This window comes from Bufo bufo, chromosome 3 (genome assembly GCF_905171765.1).
Source record: "Bufo bufo chromosome 3, aBufBuf1.1, whole genome shotgun sequence".
NCBI classification, from domain to species: domain Eukaryota; kingdom Metazoa; phylum Chordata; class Amphibia; order Anura; family Bufonidae; genus Bufo; species Bufo bufo.
The window spans coordinates 304,566,039-304,587,988 of NC_053391.1; the positions used below are offsets into that span (position 1 = coordinate 304,566,039).

Genomic DNA, 21,950 nt, shown 5'->3' on the forward strand with positions numbered 1-21,950 from the left:
TGAGGAGCAGTGTGGAGGTAGTCAAGGTAGGGATATCGGCTGTCCATTTTTTGGAAGCTTATTGAGCGTTGGCATAGTCTGGTGGGATGTGAAGGAATTTATAGTATTGTGAGATGTGACCCCATAAGGTAGCTGGAGGAGACAGGGCTTAACCATGGGCCTGTAAAAAAGGGAAGAATGTTATTTGACAGTGGAAAGAATAGAATATTAATCCATGTTTATTAAGTGCTTTAGACAAACTACCCCTGCGACGCCAGGTGTGGAAGGCCTTATGTGAACAGCCATTTTGAAAATCACGATTATCAGTCAGGGTAAATAACTGGGAATAATCAGGGTGAAACTTTCTAAAGCCTGTATTACACCTGCCGATTTTTCGGCAGATGATCGCTAACGACTGTTCGTCTAATAGAAACATAGAATGTGTCGGCAGATAAGAACCATTTGGCCCATCTAGTCTGCCCAATATACTAAATACTATGGATAGCCCCTGGCCCTATCTTATATGAAGGATGGCCTTATGCCTATCCCATGCATGCTTAAACTCCTTCACTGTATTTGCAGCTACCACTTCTGCAGGAAGGCTATTCCATGCATCCACTACTCTCTCAGTAAAGTAATACTTCCTGATATTACTTTTAAACCTTTGCCCCTCTAATTTAAAACTATGTCCTCTTCTAGCAGTTTTTCTTCTTGTAAATATTATCTCCTCTTTTACCTTGTTGATTCCCTTTATGTATTTAAAAGTTTCTATCATATCCCCTCTGTCTCGTCTTTCTTCCAAGCTATACATGTTAAGGTCCTTTAATCTTTCCTGGTAAGTTTTATCCTGCAATCCATGTACTAGTTTAGTAGCTCTTCTCTGAACTCTCTCCAAAGTATCAATATCCTTCTGGAGATATGGTCTCCAGTACTGCGCACAATACTCCAAATGAGGTCTCACTAGTGCTCTGTAGAGCGGCATGAGCACCTCCCTCTTTCTACTGGTAATGCCTCTCCCTATACACCCAAGCATTCTGCTAGCATTTCCTGCTGCTCTATGACATTGTCTGCCTACCTTTAAGTCTTCTGAAATAATGATCCCTAAATCCCTTTCCCTCTGCCGCCTATTGCCCAATGAAAGAGTAAACGCTCGTTCATCGGGCAATCCAAATCTTTTGACAAGTTAAAAAATGATAGTTTGCAGGCAGCAGATCGTGGTGTCTAATCATGATCTGCTGCCGGCAAACAATGACTCAGTATGGGTACGAGCTATAGCATAACGATCATTCCTCCCTATACTGAGGAGGAGATCGCTGCATGTAATAGCAGCAGTCACCTCTGCTAGCGAGCAGGCAATTGCCGGGGGTTGTCTAATACAGTCTTAAGAAGCTGCATGCTCTGCAATACATGCCAAGCACTCATCAAAAGTACATTCTGCCTGTGCGGTTCAAGAATCTCATCATGCTCCCAAGAAAAGTCAGAAGACAGGGAAGTATGAAGGCTGTGTGCTGGCAGCAGATTGTGATTAGACACTGCGCCTGCAAATAATCCATTTTTTACCTGTCAAAAGATTTGGCTATCCCGATGAACGAAAGTTTGCTCGTTCATCAGGCACTCGTGGCAGTATTATACTGTGAGTTCCATCCTTCAACTCCTACCAGCTGACCAACGGACACAACCCCGGAAAAAAGGACACGTCCCCTGACCTGCCAGCTAGAAATAAATCTGACAGAGCAATTGGAGAAAAGAATGAGGAGATCTCTTGATCCATGTGAGGTACAGAGCTGGTTCTCAGTCTGTTAGGAAGAGACTGTCATGTACCATATGATGTGTGATTTTTTTTACATTGTGCATAGGATGACTCCTTTAAGGATAGGGGTTGACTATGTGATCAGAGGAGGTTCGACCACTGGGACCCGTCCTGTTCTCCCTTTTAAATGGAGAAGCAGGTTCCCACGGCCACTCCATTCATAGGACTGCTGGAGATAGCTGTGCCCTGTACTTGTCCATCTCCATCAGTCATATGCGATGAAAGGAACGGCAGGGTGCATCTAAACCTGCTGCTCTATTCAGATGGGGAAAACAGGACCCCTGTTCTTGGAGTGGTTGGACCTCCAACGATCAGAAAGTTATCCCCTATCCTTAACTCTTGCTGTGCTGTTTTCACAAACACACACTTGGGCCCTTGCTAGGACCCTCGGGATAATGACTAACAAGAAACAAAACGGTCCTCTGACCAAGAAATCCCTTTAGGGTGTCCTAACAATATATGTATCTAAAACAACATATTTTATTATATTCACTTAAAACTGCTATTATAGAAAAGAAAAAATGTGTATGATTAAAACTATCAGGACCAAGCAGAGGGTATCAGTTTTAACACCAGTATCTGGCAGTACTAAGATATGTGCTTTTTGCTGTAACACTGTGTTTGATAGTAAATGCTGCTTGTTGAAAACAGAGTGGTGTGTAGTTTTTTTTATTTTTATAATATCAATAAAATTAGAGCTGTGTGAATATCATCATGCCATCTAAAGGAAAGAGATCTAAAGCTGCAAAGATACGCTGGACTAAACTGCACCTTTCAGACCCACGTTTTTGGGATCCGGAGCCCCACAGCAGCATAGTGGAAATGGAGGTTAGTGAAAGTGAATGTGCATGGTGGAGGCAAGAACACTTCACACAATTTCCCCAGAAATTGTAGCTTTTCTAGTTTATTTTTATAATATCAACACCTCCATATATAACCTTTTTGTATATTCACTTTTACACCCTATATGGTATTGCAGTGCATAGTGTAATGTGTTTCTGGTAACAGCAACAATATATTCTAGGGGTGGTTATTAGCAGTGTGATTCAACTGCGATATTGATCGTTTGATGTACTATCACCTACACATTTGTAATTCACTTCACTGCTCTTAGGCTGGGTTCACACGAGCGGATGCCGTGCGTGACATCCGCTCCGTGAATGACAGCCAAAACCTGATGCAAACTGCAGAGGCACGGAGCATTAACATGATTGAGAATGCTCCTAGCCTCTCTGTGACCTCTTTACTACGAAATCACAGTGACAACTTTATCTCATAGTGATTTTGTAGTAAAAAGATCACAGAGAGGCACGGAGCGTTATCAATCATGTTAATGCTCCGTGCCTCTGCAGTCTGCATCGGGTCTTGGCACTCTTTCACGGAGCGGATGCCACGCACGGCATCCGCTCGTGTGAACCCAGCCTTAGTATAGCAGTAGTCCGTTTATTTTATAGCACTATGTTGCTAATAAACACTGTTTTCAAGGGACGAACAGTGTGTCATTATTATGTGATATCAACACCCTCACATGTGGCCTTTTAATGTATTGACATTTGCAGCCTGTTTAGACCTGCAATGTAGGACACGTTGTGCTATGGGGGGGAGAGACTCACAGTATAATGCTAAGTGTGCTATTACATGGGTACTGATAGTACACTCTGCTCGTTCACGTATGCTATGTGGATTGTGATTTCAAGCACTGAGCCGATGGGTCACATACACAGTTCACTACACACACACACACACACACACTATCCATCTACATTTTCCCTATCAATTCCAATTGGTGCCCTCTGCTATTCCCTGTCTAAAGTACAACAGCAAACACTACCCCTCCCCCCTCATTGCCAGATGAATGAGTGTTTCTCGTTCTTTAGGTAATCAGCGGCAGTATTACCCTGGGTTCACACCTGAGCGTTCTGAAAGGAGCGCTCTGTATGCGCGATTGTACGGGCGTTTACAATCGCGCATACAGAGACAAGCGAACACACATTGTCGCGCGTTCCCGAAATTCTATGTACGGGAACGCGCGACAAAACGCCCCAAAGACGCTCAAGTACTTGTTTGAGCGTCGGGCGTTTTACAGCGCGATCGTACGCGCTGTAAAACGCCCAGGTGAGAACCATTCCCACGGGGAAGCATTGGTTTCTCCTTGTTGTGCGTTTTACAGCGCGTAGGAACGCGCTGTAAAACGCTCAGGTGTGAACTGGGTGTTAGGGTGGGTTCACACTAGCGTTAGGGATTCCGTTATGGCTTTCCGTTATAACCATGTTATAACGGAAAGCCATAACGGAATCCTTAACACTAGTGTGAACCCACCCTAATACTGCCGCCGAGAAACGCTCATTCATCTGGCAATTCAAATCTTAACATGTTTAAAAATTATCATTTGCAAGCAGCAAATTTTCTGTTGTCTAAACCTGGGATGCATCTTATGGAAAATACGGTATTTCGTTTTTGCTCATTTCTCACCTAAAAGCCCTCAGTCCATGAGAGAAGATGACAAGCGGTTTCCTGTCTGTACCTGGCAAGAACTTTCCATTCCATGTTACTGGAATTTGTGGGTTACCTGTTAATAAAAGTATGAACAGTACTATCGTTAATGGTTGATATTATATTTCATTACATAGAGAAAGTGAAGGCCCAGACTGCTGCACCTATACTTCTGTATTCAATAATATAGGTCAAACAACACATATACACTCAACGACAACAAAAATATTGCACCAAGAAGGAGTTGTTGGAACTGAATGAAATGTTATGTGTGAATGTGATGATGATATACAATATGTAAGTGATAATATTAGAGCAAAAGGATACGTTTATTGAGGGAAAAACTATTGAAAGGAGGCTCTAGTACCTGTTGGGCCGTCTCTAGCCTGGATACAAGATAAAATACGGTTGGGCATGGAGGCATACAGGTTCTATATGGTATCCTGCGGCACACTACCCACAGATGTTTCTGCTGGATATGTAGATCCTGCACACTCGTAGGCTGCTGAAACTGGCGTTCCAACTTGTCCTAAAAATGTTTGATTGGTGATAAATCTGGTGACCAGGCAGGCAAGGAAGTGTTGCAATCTGATGGAGACATACCTGGGAAACCATTGCTGTGTGTCGGCGAGTATTAATCTCCTGAAAAATGCTAGTTGGAAACCCTGCCATGAAGGGCAACACGTGGCCGCAGGATGTCCTGCTCATGTCGCTGAGCTATTAGTGTTCCTCGTAGGAGTACTAGGGGTGACTGACTGTTGTATGAGATTGCAACCCAGATCATCACACCAGCAGTGGGGGCTGTGTGATTAAATCGCTGACCATGAGGCCTCCATACTCAAACCTGACCTCAAATAGAAGCTGGATTAATCACTAATCACAGTTCTAGTAAGTAGCAGTCCAGATTTCCTGTTGACAACACCACTGCAAACCAAGGCTATGATGGCTTGCTGTTAATGGCTGGACATGCAATGGGCAATGTGACACCAAGTTTCCTTCTGTTAAGTGCCTGCAAATGGTCTGGGCAGAGAGAGGGGTGTGAAATGAAGGTGCCACCTGTCTCTGTAGGGTGAACAACAAAACTGTTGGGGCTGCTTGTGCTTGCTGGTGGATCAAACAATTCTCTCTACTGGTGGTCATTCTGGGCCATCCTGAGCCTGTTAATCGCATGTGTTCCCAACACCTCCTTTCAGCTAGGCCATAACGGCCTAGATTGCTGGCGACCCAATGAAACATCCTTCCTGCTTGTCCCAGTCCAAGGATGTGCCTCTTCTCAATGTCTATCAACTGAGAAGAATGTGCATGGTAGAGACAAAAGCTCTCACCAAGAGGTACAGTTCCCAAAAGTAACCTCTGAGAGCCTTTTTATAGGGCAGCAGGGGGAGCACTTTTACGCCCTCTGCAAGATGCAGTGTCCGCAATGCGATGCATTATTTTTGTCAATGACTGTGAATGATGAGCAACCATGACGCCTTCAGCAGAGCAGAGCGCTCAATGTCTGAGACGCACTCTCCTATGTAGTTCAGTACCTCCTTGATCTACAAGTTTACAGTTCCCTCCCTAAATCTGAGCATCATATCAAACACCTTACACAATTCCTCATTAAAATACCGGGGGATAACTTTTAATGTGATCCTCCCCTGACAGTTTTTCCTCATATTTTAGGCACTTACAGGGCATATACTGGGCGCCTTTTCATTCTTATTCGTTTTTTTCTTCTTTTTTTTACTTTTACAGTCGTGATTTAAATTTTCTTTATATTAATTATACTATCCACCCATGAAATGTTTTATTACTTTGTACTTTCTTGAACAAGCTCAATCACTCCTGTCCTGTGACCCAAAGAGCAAAGGTGGCTCCATGGTGTTTGTATTTGTGTGTATATACAGTACAGACCAAAAGTTTGGACACACCTTCTCATTCAAAGAGTTTTCTTTATTTTCATGACTATGAAGGCATGAAAACTATGAATTAACACATGTGGAATTATATACATAATAAACAAGTGTGAAACAACTGAAAATATGTCATATTCTAGGTTCTTCAAAGTAGCCACCTTTTGCTTTGATTACTGCTTTGCACACTCTTGGCATTCTCTTGATGAGCTTCAAGAGGTAGTCCCCTGAAATGGTCTTCCAACAGTCTTGAAGGAGTTCCCAGAGATGCTTAGCACTTGTTGGCCCTTTTGCCTTCACTCTGCGGTCCAGCTCACCCCAAACCATCTCGATTGGGTTCAGGTCCGGTGACTGTGGAGGCCAGGTCATCTGGCGCAGCACCCCATCACTCTCCTTCATCGTCAAATAGCCCTTACTTTCAAAGTTTTCCCAATTTTTCGGCTGACTGACTGACCTTCATTTCTTAAAGTAATGATGGCCACTCATTTTTCTTTACTTACCTGCTTTTTTCTTGCCATAATACAAATTCTAACAGTCTATTCAGTAGGACTATCAGCTGTGTATCCACCTGACTTCTCCTCAACACCACTGATGGTCCCAACCCCATTTATAAGGCAAGAAATCCCACTTATTAAACCTGACAGGGCACACCTGTGAAGTGAAAACCATTTCAGGGGACTACCTCTTGAAGCTCATCAAGAGAATGCCAAGAGTGTGCAAAGCAGTAATCAAAGCAAAAGGTGGCTACTTTGAAGAACCTAGAATATGACATATTTTCAGTTGTTTCACACTTGTCTGTTATGTATATAATTCCACATGTGTTAATTAATAGTTTTGATGCCTTCAGTGTGAATCTGCAATTTTCATAGTCATGAAAATAAAGAAAACTCTTTGAATGAGAAGGTGTGTCCAAACTTTTGGTCTGTACTGTATATATATATATATATATACAGAAGACAAAAAACAGGCAGCACTCCAATTCGTGGAATAGTGAACTCAAACTTGATTCACCCATGTGGTAAGGCAATGTTTCAGCTCAATACCAGAGCCTTTCTCAAGCAAAGAAACAGGACAAATTGACCAGTATATATACATCAAGAAACTGGCAATTGTGCAATTAAAACATTACAGCATGTGATCAATTAATCAATCAACGTCAAACCATAATATTTCATTATTCATGTAAAACCTGATTCAAAAGGGCATAAAAACCACATATCGACCATGATTAAAGTGTATAAATAAATACATGTGGATGATGTGCCAAACAAATGTGTAAAAGATTCCATATATAATCGATAACAAGCTAATATACATATAGTGAACAGAGAGGTAATTATTAATACCCTAATAAAGTGCCATGTGCAAAGGATCAACCAAAAGGGGACAATTAGGGATGAACGTGGATACACTGACCAGGAGCTCCGCGACCTCGTGCATAATGGACACCAAACGCCGTGTCTGTAACTACATTGCACATGCCCAAGGTTGCGTGCATGATTGTCAAGACGTCATGACGCTTGAACATCTGTACAATTTGCGCACTGAGTACATCTCACCTCCCACGGCCATATTGGAAAAGGCCCAGGATTACACGAGTCCTTGCGCATGCGCCGAGCATCATGTATATCCAAATGTCTAATTCCACACTGGGCAGCCATAATATAACTAAATATCAGGGCAACGGACCACGGAGTAGGATGAATGTCTACCTGTCAAGCGGGCATCACCCTCTCCTCACCAAGGAAACAACGGGCGGAATCCCGCATGTCACTGCGGGCTCCACCTCCATCATCCCTGTGGATCCAATCCATAAGCCCATGAGGGTTCTCCTCAAGACATAATACCACACAAATATATAAACATATATTTTTTGTCATGGCGCAACCTGGGTATGATAAACAGTAAAAACAAATATCAAATTATAAAAGCTAAGAATTCGCAGATGTCTCCGGCCAGTGCAGCACACATCTACCCTTCTTCTTGTCCTCCATCAGTATGTCATCTATAAAAAAGAAAAAATTGTGTTAGGAAAATAATGATAAAAATTATAATAAATATATATTTTCGTCCTAGACTAACTACCAAATAAGCAAGAGAAGTCCCTACCATACCTGCAGGGACAGAGGGCAAGCCACCATATCACCATACGTTCCAAATGTTATAATCAACATTAAGGCCGTTAGGCCTAAGGCTGTTGAGGGTATGTATCCATTGTAATTCTTTTCTCTTAGGGTACTTTCACACTTGCGGCAGGACGGATCCGACATGCTGTTCACCATGTCGGATCCGTCCTGCCGATATTTCGCCGTGCCGCCGCTCCGTCCCCATTGACTATAATGGGGACGGGGGCGGAGCTCCGGCGCAGCACTGCGAAAGCCGCCGGACTAAAAAGTCGGACATGCAGGACTTTTTAGTCCGGCGGCTTTCGCCGTGCACCGCCGGAGCTCCGCACCCGTCCCCATTATAGTCAATAGAGACGGAGCGGCGGTCCGGCGGCACAGCGAAATAGCGGCAGGACGGATCTGACATGGTGAACAGCATGTCGGATCCGTCTTACCGCAAGTGTGAAAGTAGCCTTAAGAAGATTTCATCTATTCCCCCCTCTTCTGGGCATGGGGATGTGGTCAATAATCCAGCACCTTAAATCCCTCTCCATATTTTTAAAATCAGAGAAATGTTTAGAGACAGGTGAGTCAAGACGCTTTTTTCTGAAGGTATTACGATGATTGTTAAGACGAGTTTTTAAATCTGTCGAGGTTTCACCCACATACAGTAAATTGCATGGGCATGATAAAACATGTTAGATGGAAACGGATATGATATGAAACCCCTGACGCACATATTAACTGGTTTGATTTTGAGTGTGATTTATTTTCTTTTTTTCGATCCATTAAATTGAAAGTTTGGTTTAAAGAGGACCTTTCACCTGTATAAACTATGTTAACTGAGTATGCTGCCATATAGAGCGGCGCCCGGGGATCTCACTGCACTTACTATTATCCCCGGGCGCCGCTCCGTTCTCCCGTTATAGGCTCCGGTACCTTTTGCTTTTTAAGTTATAGTAGGCGGGTCTTCCCTTGTCCTGTGGGCGTCTCCTTCTCCTAGGCTACAGCGCTGGCCAATCGCAGCGCACAGCTCACAGCCTGGGAGGTTTTTTTCTCCCAGGCTGTGAGCTGTGCGCTGCGAATGGCCAGCGATGCAGCCTAGGAGAAGGAGACGCCCACAGGACAAGGGAAGACCCGCCTACTATAACTTAAAAAGCAAAGGTACCGGAGCCTATAACGGGAGAACAGAGCGGCGCCCGGGGATAATAGTAAGTGCAGTGAGATCCCCAGGTGCCGCTCTATATGGCAGCATACTCAGTTAACATAGTTTATACAGGTGAAAGGTCCTCTTTAAAGACAAGAAGCGGATTGATACACCCTGTTTGAGTGAATTCACTCTAGGGATGCTCAATCTGTCTTCTAAAAGTGATTTCAATCCCACTGTGAATGAACCAGCTATTGATGCTTTCATTTCTGCTGTGAAATCTGAGGTTGAACTGCTTAAGGTCACACATACTGATGGTGACTTTGGGCATCCCAATCTCACCTCCGCGGAGGTGGAGGCACTTGTAGAGCTCAAAAATGACCCTATTGTGGATACACATACTGTAAGTATGTTGCGGAGATATTGAGACAACTGATACCAATGTCTATGATGTCATTCCTACTGATCCCAAATTCGGGATTGGTAGATTGATCAAGCAGAGTCTTTCAGATGCATTGACTGCAGGGGTCATCGATAGTGATCTTGTTAAGTATTTATTTGTGACACAGCCGGTAACCCCAGTGATATATATACTACCCAAAATTCATAAACCTTTGATTGATCCCCCGGGACGTCCTATTGTATCAAGATCAGACTCTGTATTCAGCCATATTGCCATTTTTCTTGATAAAATATTGTGCAACTTTTCAACTGAGGGTGTTTCATATATACGTGACACATCTGACTTCCTAGTTAAATTGGAGGAAGTCGATTTGTCACATAAACAAACTGTGATTTTGGCCTCATTCGATGTCACCTCCCTATACACCTCCATTGATCACGACAAGGGGATTTCTGCTACATTGAGGATGTTGGAGATGTCTTCTCTCTCTTCACAGGCTCGTGACTTTATGGTCCTTTTGAACATTATTCTGAGACAATTATTTTCTGTTTCAAGACACGTACTATGTACAGATAAGTGGCGTGGCCATGGGGTCCAATGTGGCCCCTACTTACGCAAACATATTTATGCGATGTTTTGAGGAGGACGTTCTCTATGTGTCCCACCACATCCAGCATGTGTTGCGCTGGTGGAGATACATAGATGACGTCTTCCTCATATGGACTGCTAGTGAGGTTGAACTTCAGGACTTTCTAAATGGTATTGATAGTGCACTGCAATTTACTTTGGTCTTTTCTACTACAGAAGTGCAATTCCTAGATGCCAGGGTGTTTTTTTCCGATGGCAAACTTCATACTCAATTATACTCCAAACCCACTGATAGGAACACTATCCTATCCTATAACAGTTGCCATCCTAGACAGATGGTAAAACATCTTCCGTATTCGCAATTTCTTAGGGCGAGACGTATGGTGTCTGAGCATAGCAGGCTGGATAGCACATTGAACATCATGGCAGACATATTTTTAGAAAGGGGCTACCCACATAAGCTACTTCAGGAACATAAAAATGCAGTTTGCAAATTGGATAGAAAAACCATCCTGACTAATCAGAAATCGAAATTGAAACAGGCCAGAATTCCATTCATCTCTACTTATACTGAACGTAGTAATGAAATTAGCAAAATTATTAGGCGACATTGGAACATCTCAGGGATGTACCTGAATTTAAGTCGCTCCACTTTTTTCGTATCGTAAATCCAAATGTCTGCGTGACCAATTGGTTAGGGCAGACATAGGTCCTAAGATAGCCATCAGACAGTCCACACTGACGCAACCAGGATTGGGTTGTTTTCCGTGCCTCTGTTGCGTGAATTGTCGGTATATCCGTAAGGGCAGTGTTTTTGTACATCCAGTCTCAGGGGTTTCATATCATATCCGTTTCCATCTAACAGGTGACTCTGATTATGTTATTTATGTTTTATCATGCCCATGCAATTTACTGTATGTGGGTGAAACCTCGACAGATTTAAAAACTCGTCTTAACAACCATCGTAATATCATCAGAAAAAAAGCGTCTTGACTCACCTGTCTCTAAACATTTCTCTGATTTTAAACATACGGAGAGGGATTTAAGGTGCTGGATTATTGACCACATCCCCATGCCCAGAAGAGGGGGGAATAGATGAAATCTTCTTAAGAGAAAAGAATTACAATGGATACATACACTCAACAGCCTTAGGCCTAACGGCCTTAATGTTGATTATAACATTTGGAACATATGGTGATATGGTGGCTTGCCCTCTGCCCCTGCAGGTATGGTAGGGACTTCTCTTGCTTATTTGGTAGTTAGTCTAGGACGAAAATATATATTTATTATAATTTTTATCATTATTTTCCTAACACTATTTTTTCTTTTTTATAGATGACATACTGATGAAGGACAACAAGAAGGGTAGATGTGTGCTGCACTGGCCGGAGACATCTGCGAATTCTTAGCTTTTATAATTTGATATTTGTTTTTACTGTTTATCATACCCAGGTTGCGCCATGACAAAAAGATATGTTTATATATTTGTGTGGTATTATGTCTTGAGGAGAACCCTCATGGGCTTATGGATTGGCTCCACAGTGACATGCGGGATTCCGCCCGTTGTTTTCCTGGTGAGGAGAGGGTGATGCCCGCTTGACAGGTGGACATTCGTCCTACTCCGTGGTCCGTTTTTCCTATTGCCCTGATATTTAGTTATATTATGGCTGCCCAGTGTGGAATTAGACATTTGGATATACATGATGCTCGGCGCATGCGCAAGGACTCGTGTGATCCTGGGCCTTTTCCAATATGGCCGTGGGAGGTGAGATGTACTCAGTGCGCAAATTGTACAGATGTTCAAGCGTCATGACGTCTTGACAATCATGCATGCAACCTTGGGCATGTGCAATGTAGTTACAGACACGGCGTTTGGCGTCCATTATACACGAGGTCGCGGAGCTCCTGGTCAGTGTATCCATGTTCATCCCTAATTGTCCCCTTTTGGTTGATCTTTTGCACATGGCACTTTATTAGGGTATTAATAATTACCTCTCTGTTCACTATATGTATATTAGCTTGTTATCGATTATATATGGAATCTTTTACACATTTGTTTGGCACATCATCCACATGTATTTATTTATACACTTTAATCATGGTCGATATGTGGTTTTTATGCACTTTTTTTAATCAGGTTTTACACGAATAATGAAATATTATGGTTTGACGTTGATTAATTAATTAATCACATGCTGTAATGATTTAATAATGATTTTATTGCACATTTGCCAGTTTCTTGATGTATATATACTGGTCAATTTGTCCTGTTTCTTTGCTTGAGAAAGGCTCTGGTATTGAGCCGAAACGTTGCCTTACCACATGGGTGAATCAAGTTTAAGTTCACTATTCCATGAATTGGAGTGCTGCCTGTTTTTTGTCTTCTATATATTGGGTAAGCTTATTCCCAATGGGCTTTGCACCCTCTTGTTTTCATTTTTTCAGTCGGTGCTGCCATTTTTTCATATATATATATATATATATATATATATATATATACACATACATATACATACACACACACATTTTTATAACTGTTGTGTAATGCCTGATGAAGGGATCCTCCATTTCATTAAGGCCTCATTCACATCTCCATTGGGATACCTGACAGGCTGTTCTGGCACAGAGCAGCCTGCCGGATCTCCATTGACTGCAAGGAGCTCCAGCAGTGATCTAGATGATTTCCGATATAAATGCTGGGTTTCGGACGGACAAAAAACGTTGCATGTAACGTTTTTATGTGTGCTCAACAGTTGGCTTTTGTGCCGTATTTCCAAAACGGAGATGTGAATGTAGCCAAAACCACCAGGGATAAGTAGTACTTTTTTTTTCTTTTTCTGTTGTCTAAACCTGGGATGTGTCATAGTCTGGAAAATATGGAAATTTTCTGTATCAATTCTACATGGCTTTACAGATCACTGCTGTCATTCATTGGGAACCATAATTGCTTACTACCAGTTGAGTAAAAATCTGTCTTGTCATATGATGGGCACACAGGCGTATGACTGTACAGTACAGTTATCAGAGCTATGTACCTGTGTGTGGTTAACAATGCAGGTTCCTACTGAATGATGGCTAGCAGAGATCTTGAAAACTGGATGGAATTTAAACAAAAAATGGTGTAAAAGTGTTTAGCTTGTAATTACTCAGTGAATACCCTTTATTTGCTGAAACTATAATACTCCTTTTAAAGGGGTTGTCTCACTTCAGCAAGTGGCATTTATCATGTAGAGAAAGATAGGAGATGGCCAGGATGGGAGTTGCTGCACATGTGTGCCTATGTGCACTCCCACAGTCCCGGACACTAGAGAAGCCAGCGCTTTTTCCTATAGTGTACAAGCACGACCACCACTGATGGATTGCAGGGTGGTCGTAACCATGGAAAGGAGCAGTGTATAATGTGATGGAAAAATGAATCAAGCCAGCAAAGGAGGCAATATGGACAATCACAATACATTAGGAAGGGCCTTGTATTAACTTTCTCTACATGATAAAAGCCATTTACTGAAGTGTGACAACCCCTTTAAGATTCTGATACAAAAAAATGCTGTTGAAAGTATACAGTATAAAGAAAAATCCTCTCCCTCTAGTCTATAGTATATACTGTAGCAGTGGAGCCATATGAATGGTGTATCTCGCCCAGAGGAAGCTGGATGTGAACAAGAAAGGCTGGGAAAATAGGATCTTTACTCTGTGTGTATCAGCCAGGCTGATAATGAAGGCAATTAGCAGCCAGCTGAGGAGCTCAGGTAAATGTGGGCTGAGCTCCTCAATCAGGGCCAGGTCGGTGAAGTATGGGCTGAGTTCCTCTAACAGGGCTAGGTCGTGAAGTATGGGGTGAGTTCCTCAATCAGGGCTAGGTCGGTGAAGTATGGGCTGAGTTCCTCTAACAGGGCTAGGTCGGTGAAGTATGGGCTGAGTTCCTCAATCAGGGCTAGGTTGGTGAAGTATGGGCTGAGTTCCTCAATCAGGGCTAGGTTGGTGAAGTATGGGCTGAGTTCCTCTAACAGGGCTAGGTCGGTGAAGTATGGGCTGAGTTCCTCAATCAGGGCTAGGTCGGTGAAGTATGGGCTGAGTTCCTTAATCAGGGCTAGGTCGGTGAAGTATGGGCTGAGTCTGGGGAAGGAGCAGGCTACGCCAAGGCCTGTGGGAGTTGGGTGGTAGACCCAGATCCTGATAGAGGGAAAAATACTAGGACTTTGTATTTTGTAAGTACACTGTCAGCTGTAAAGACATAGTAAAACTGGTTGTGGCCAGTTTGCACCCAAATCTGCAATGCTGGAGTAGCTTCTTGAGGTGTGCCAACTGTCTAAGGTGAGAAGATGGCGATCCTGGAGAGCTAAGTGACCCCGAGTTGTTACAACTGTTATTCCCAAATAATCACAATATGAAATGCGCATGAGGGTGGTGCCAGGGGGAGAAGTAAGGCCAGGGGTAGCCAGCAATGTATGACAGGAACTGTAGTCTGCTACTCACATGGGCTGCTGCTGATGCTCCTCCACTCCTGCTGCACCAAGAAGGAGCATAAAGGAAGCAAGAGTATGATTAAAAAAAAGGTAAATTGTACATGTCTAGGATGTAATATTGGTATTGTATTATTAGTCTGTGTATAATGACCCTGCAGTCATCTTTCAAGGTTATTGTCCAAATGCCAGAATACTTTGTTTAGGGTACTTTCACACTAGCGTTTTTCTTTTCCAGCGCTGAGTTCCGTCCTAGGGGCTCAATACCGGAAAAGAACTGATCAGTTTTATCCCCATGCATTCTGAATGGAGAGCAATCTGTTCAGGATGCATCAGGATGTCTTCAGTTCAGTCACTGAACGGCGTTTTGGATGGAGGAAATAGCGCAGCATGCTGTGGCATTATCTTCGTCCAAAATTCCGGATCAGTTGCCGGAATGCCGGATCCGGCATTAATTTACATTAAAAATACCGCAATGCCGGATCCGTCCTTCCGGTCTGCGCATGCGCAGACCTTTAAAAATGTGTAAAAAAAAATTAGAAACGTATCCGTTTGTCTGTAGTCCGTATGACAAACAGCGAGACGGATCCATTCTTGCAATGCATTTGTGAGACGGATCCGCATCTGGATCCGTCTACAAATGCTGTCTGTTTGCAAGCAGATTGCCGGATCACTCTGCCGCAAGTGTGAAAGTAGCCTAATTGAGAAAGCTTCAGCTTTCTGTATGCGCCAAACGAATGCTGCTTGAAGGGTCTGGTTCTCATTAAAGAAATCCAGTGGGGGCAATTTTCTGTATTTATGTGTGTAATATACAGTCGTGGCCAAAAGTTTTGAGAATTACACAAATATTTGTTTTCACAAAGTTTGCTGCTAAACTGCTTTTAGATCTTTGTTTCAGTTGTTTCTGTGATGTAGTGAAATATAATTACACGCACTTCATACGTTTCAAAGGCTTTTATCGACAATTAACGACATTTATGCAAAGAGTCAGTATTTGCAGTGTTGGCCCTTCTTTTTCAGGACCTCTGCAATACGACTGGGCATGCTCTCAATCAACTTCTGGGCCAATTCCTGACTGATAGCAACCCATTCTTTCATAATCACTTCTTGGAGTTTGTCAGAATTAGTGGGTTTTTGTTTGTCCATCCGCCTATTGAGGATTGACCACAAGTTCTCAATGGGATTAAGATCTGGGGAGTTTCCAGGCCATGTACCCAAAATGTCAACGTTTTGGTCCCCGAGCCACTTAGTTATGCCTTTTGCCTTATGGCACGGTGCTCCATCGTGCTGGAAAATGCATTGTTCTTCACCAAACTGTTGTTGGATTGTTGGAAGAAGTTGCTGTTGGAGGGTGTTTTGGTACCATTCTTTATTCATGGCTGTGATTTTGGGCAAAATTGGGAGTGAGCCCACTCCCTTGGATGAGAAGCAACCCCACACATGAATGGTCTCAGGATGCTTTACTGTTGGCATGAGACAGGACTGACGGTAACGCTCACCTTTTCTTCTCCTGACAAGCCTTTTTCCAGATGCCCCAAACAATCGGAAAGAGGTTTCATCGGAGAATATGACTTTGCCCCAGTCCTCAGCAGTCCATTCACCATACTTTCTGCTGAAGATCAATCTGTCCCTGATGTTTTTTTTTGGAGAGAAGTGGCTTCTTTGCTGCCCTTCTTGACACCAGGCCATCTTCCAAAAGTCTTTGCCTCACTGTGCGTGCAGATGCGCTCACACCTGCCTGCTGCCATTCCTGAGCAAGCTCTGCACTGGTGGCACTCCGATCCCGCAGCTGAAACCTCTTTAGGAGACGATCCTGGCGCTTGCTGGACTTTCTTGGACGCCCTGAAGCCTTCTTAACAAGAATTGAGCCTCTTTCCTTGAAGTTCTTGATGATCCTATAAATTGTTGATTGAGGTGCAATCTTAGTAGCCACAATATCCTTGCCTGTGAAGCCATTTTTATGCAACGCAATGATGGCTGCACGCGTTTCTTTGCAGGTCACCATGGTTAACAATGGAAGAACAATGATTTCAAGCATCACCCTCCTTTTGACATGTCAAGTCTGCCATTTTAACCCAATCAGCCTGACATAATGATCTCCAGCCTTGTGCTCGTCAACATTCTCACCTGAGTTAACAAGACGATTACTGAAATGATCTCAGCAGGTCCTTTAATGACAGCAATGAAATGCAGTGAAAAGTTTTTTTGGGATTAAGTTAATTTTCATGGCAAAGAAGGACTATGCAATTCATCTGATCACTCTTCATAACATTCTAGAGCAGGGGTGCACAACCTGCGGCCCGCGGGCCGCATGCGACCCCCAGAGCCATGGTTTGCGGCCCCCGCCCTGCTGGGCAGAAACACAGCTGATCCTGCAATCAGCTGTGTTTCTGCACAGAGCGCCGCACAGCAGATGGATCACAGGTTTTGCTTGTGCACTGTATCAGGAGCAGAAAGGGTCCCCGGCTATTAGTGAGAGCGGGGAAGCCGAGGAGAAGACAGAAGCGCTTTATTAGCGATTCTGCCTTCTCCTCTATGAGCGCTCTGCAGTGTAGACCCAGCGATCACGTGATCTCTGGGTGTCTCGGGAACAGAGGAGCGCTGCCCTGGTACAAAGCCTCCGCAGCAGGCTGGTTTCCCTGTAACTGGGGCTCCTTTGGATGCTCCAGTTACAGTGGAAAAAGTACAAAAAAAAATTCACTTATTGTCTCCCAAAGGTCTTTTAGTGACCTCTTGGGGACAAATTTTGTGGTAAAAATATATTTAAAAAAAAGTAAAAAAATGATAAAAAAAAAATTGAAAGCTAAATAAATAAAAAAAAAAAAAGGAAAAAGTGCTTAATAAAAGAGCGTTCACTGTCCCACCACAGTCTTTTTATGAAAAAGTGCAAAATTTTAAAAAGTGACAGTGTCCCCCAAGGTCTTTTTATGACCTCTTGGGGGACATATTATGTAGCAGAAATAAAAAAATAAAAATTCATACATAAAAGAAAAGACACCCACACCAATCAAAACCGTCACCATTACCGCCCCATTCACGTGAAACTTTTCATATTATATAGCAAAATATACAAAATAGAGAACTAATTATAATAATTTATTTTGGCGTCAGTTTGCATATTTAAAGAATAAGGATAGTTTGAAAAAATATATACTTTTAAAAAACGTTTTGTACAGTTTCCACCAAATAAAAATTGTTGCAAAAATAATCTTGGTAGTCCAACAAATAAGATAGTTACAACCATTTGAACCACCACGCGCGCTAAATCACAAAAAAGTGTCTGGTCATTAAGGCCTTTTCGGGCCTGGTCATTCAAGCGTTAACCAATAGGCGCCTTCCCCACTAGCAAGGTAATGTGCTTACTGGTTACTGCAGGACGCCTATAACTGGATTGGCAGGAGATGTGATAACCAGTGAGCTCCGTCCTCTGCAGTGAAGGAAACCGCTGATTTATAAATAGGAGGCAGGATGGAAGGAAATGTCGCCACTTTTCTGGTAAAAATGATTTTTAACAAGTTCCTGCAGCATGGCCTCTGAAATAGAAAATTCATAATTACTTGCTCCACTCCGCTCTGGTCCTCTGCGCTGCCTCCGCTGCCTCCATCTTCCGGTTCCTGCTCTGTTTACACCTGACAGTGCATGGCCATGGTCACTTGCACGGCTCCAGTCAATGACTGGCTTCAGCAGTGACACGCTACTTGTGGCCACATAACCGCCTAAGCCAGTCATTGTCTGGAGTGGTGTATGACCATGTCCATGCACTGCCAGGTGTAAACAGCGGAGGCAGTTCGGAGAGGCGGGGAGCAGGTAAGTATGATGCTGGGTTCACACCTGAGTGTACCAAAGGAGCGCTCTGTATGCGCAATTTTATCGTGCGTTTACAGACGCGGCTCCGGCAACAAGCAACGCCCATTGTCGCGCGTTCCCGGAAGTCTATGTACGGGAACGAGTGACCATACGCCCCAAAGAAGTGTCTGTACTTCTTGGGGCGTAGGGCGTTTTGCAGCGCGTTCGTACGCGCTGTAAAACGCTCAGATGAGAACCATGCCTATAGGGGATCATTGGTTCTTGCCTGTTGAGCGTTTTACAGCGCGTAGGAACGCGCTGTAAAACGCTCAGGTGTGAACCCAGCCTAACTCTTCGGTTTCAGGGGCTATGCTGCAGCACGATATTTTGGACAATTACTGGGAACAAGTATTCATAGGAGCGCTCATATCTTATATCTGGCCGGTATAATCGTGCAGCTGATCAGTTGATAAACAAGGAATCGCTCATTTGTCGGCTGATTTGCATATTTTATCAGGATGAAAGATGTCCGATTATCTGCAGCACGACTGTGGCAGTGATCACTCCTCCCCAGTCACTTTGCACTGGCTTGTGTAATAGGCAGATGAGCGCCGATCAACATTTTTTTAATTTGCGGCCCCTTGAAATAGAGCGATGTGACAATGCGGCCCACAGACCAAAAAAGGTTGTGCACCCCTGTTCTAGAGTATATGCAAATTGCTATTATAAAAACTTAAGCAGCAACTTTTCCAATTTCCAATATTTATGTAATTCTCAAAACTTTGGGCCACGACTGTGTACAGTATATAGGAGTTGTGTGTGCAGTGTATTTATGTACGTGTGTAGTGTTTGTTACAGGCAATGTATGTAAAGTATTCAAGTCTGAGATTTTTATACTGATGACCTAGGATAGGTCCTGTAAGCGCCATGGCCTTCTCTCTGCTTTTCTATATGACAAACAAACATGGCCTAGGAGTAGCTCAGTCCCATTCAAGAGAATGGGGCTGAGCGCGATACCAAGCACTATACAATGTATGATGCTGTGCTTGGTGAGCACTGAGAAGGCCACGGTGCTCACAGGAGTAGCTGTTGCCTACCGATCAGATACTGATGACCTATCGACGGTGACACAGCAACAGCGCCATAGCACAAGCAAGGACAATATTGGTCTCTCTCTCTCTCTTCTTTTTTGTGTAAGGCTACTTTCACACTGGCGTTTTGGCTTTCCGTTTCTGAGATCCATCATGGGCTCTCACAAGCGGTCAAAAACGGATCAGTTTTGCCCTAATGCATTCTGAATGTAAGCCAGCAGCCATTTTGATCGGCCATCTTGGTAGACAAACAAACTGGTAAGTATAGAAAGTTTTAATCTCTATCTATCTTTTTTTATCTCTTTCTATCTATCTGTCTACCATCTATCTACCACTGGGGGGATCTGATGGCACTGAGGGGGAGAGCTGATGGCACTGGGGGGAGCCGATGGCACAGAGGACTGATGGCATTGGGGATGATGGCACAGAGGACTGATGGCACGGGGGGGGGGGGTCTGATGACATTTTATAAAGGAAAATGTTCTTTTTTAATTAGTTTTTTTCTCATTAGAGTACTCGATTTAAAATAATTGATAGCTGTAGCACAAGAGGCCCTGCCGCAGAATCAGACCTCTGCTAGACCCCAACAAGACCTCAGATCAGACCTCTGCTCAGACCTTAATATGAATGACCCCCATTCAGACCTCATTAGAGCCCCATGCCTCATATCTGCCACCGTCCTTCTCGTCAGACCCCATGCCTCTCCTCAGCCTCACATCCACACTCCCTTGTTTTTCTACTTCAAAAACATGATCATGGGAATAATTCTTTTTTTTTTTTTTAGCATCTTCAAAAGCCCATAAAAAAAAAAAAAATTGTCGATAAGAAGGATTTCCTGTGCTAAGCTTCTCTACTCCAAAGTAAGTTCTTGAAATAAATATTTTATAAATGTGATATCTCTGTCAATGGTGCTCTAAACTAAACATGTTCGTATACCGTTTTTAATCTGCATTTGGTCTTGTATTATGTCTCGTACAGATGTCTTCACCATCTAGATCTGAGGATCTAAGACCACCCAGAAGGAGAAGGCGAATTTAGCAGCCAGTAAGTAACAAGCAATGCTTGGAGTTTGAAATACAGTTGTATTCTTTGCATTAATCGATATGAACTTTATTGTAGTCTTCTTCATCATCTGCAGAGGAGGAGCAGCGCTTCTCCAACAAGGCCTCGGCCACATCAAGGGGAGGTGAACCAAGCAGGGACCATGGCCGGCAAGAAGTAAGTATATTTATATATATTTTCTTTAAAAAAAATATAATTATGGTTTAACATTTTATTTTTTCTTAGGAACTTGCACCTAGAGCCGCCAGGCAGGATCCCCCAGTCTCTTCCAGAGTTTGTGGCGGTCAGGGACGTGTAAGTGTCGAATACTTAGTTCTAATTCGCGTTTGGTTTTTCTAAATTTTGTTTTCCTTTTTCTTCCAGGGTTCCAAAGTCTCCCCCAGGGAAGATGAGGAATTCATTGTCCCTCACATCGATAATGAACTCCTCATCCAACTGGTGGAGGCACATCCCGCTTCATGGGACCACACCGACCGCCACCACGCCGACCATCAGCGGACCCAGCGGCTCTGGAGGGAGATCAGTGAGGCCTTATTCAGCACCTGGGGGGCTCTCACCACGGCGGCTCAGAGGCAATGTGGTAAGTACAGCAATAGGCATTTTTACCATGTTCATATTGTTGTTTATGACCTAACAGCATGCTATTTTTAATTTTTTTTCACAGTTCAAAAGGTTCTTATTCAATGGCGGTCAATGTGGGACTGCTTCAAGAGGGATAACAACCTGGAAGTTCAGGCCCCGAGTGGATCCGCAGCAACCTCAAGGCCGCCATATATATATTATGTGGCCTTGGGGTTTCTAAGACGGACGCTGGCACTAAAAAGGTAATTTTTTTTATTTGGGGGGGGGGGGGGGGAGAGAATGGAAAAAGCGTTTGTTTTCCTTTCCCTCTGAGTGCAAGGGGCTGTCTGAGACAGAGAAGCGTTTGGCCCATATGCAGCCCCCTATGGTCGGAGGTAACCATAGCATAGAAAATGGATGCAGTATTTGAAGGCCAATTATTGTCTATTTTTATAATTTTTTCCCTACAGAACTGCCAGCAGCACTCGGTCGCCTGACCCACCTTTTGAGGCGGACCCGGAACCGACCGCCACCCCCAGCCCTCCTGTCCGTCATGCACCTGCTCAG

At 43.5% G+C, this 21,950-nt stretch overlaps 1 protein-coding gene across 1 annotated transcript in view; it reads right to left on the reverse strand.

Annotated features, from left to right (window-relative positions):
- Window positions 1-21,950, reverse strand: part of PAFAH2 (platelet activating factor acetylhydrolase 2) — a 106,771-nt gene that overhangs the window by 55,527 nt on the left and 29,294 nt on the right. Inside the window, exon 3 of the mRNA XM_040424231.1 lies at window positions 4,262-4,358. Coding sequence (XP_040280165.1) covers window positions 4,262-4,358 — 97 coding nt within the window. The remainder of the gene's footprint in view (window positions 1-4,261; window positions 4,359-21,950) is intronic.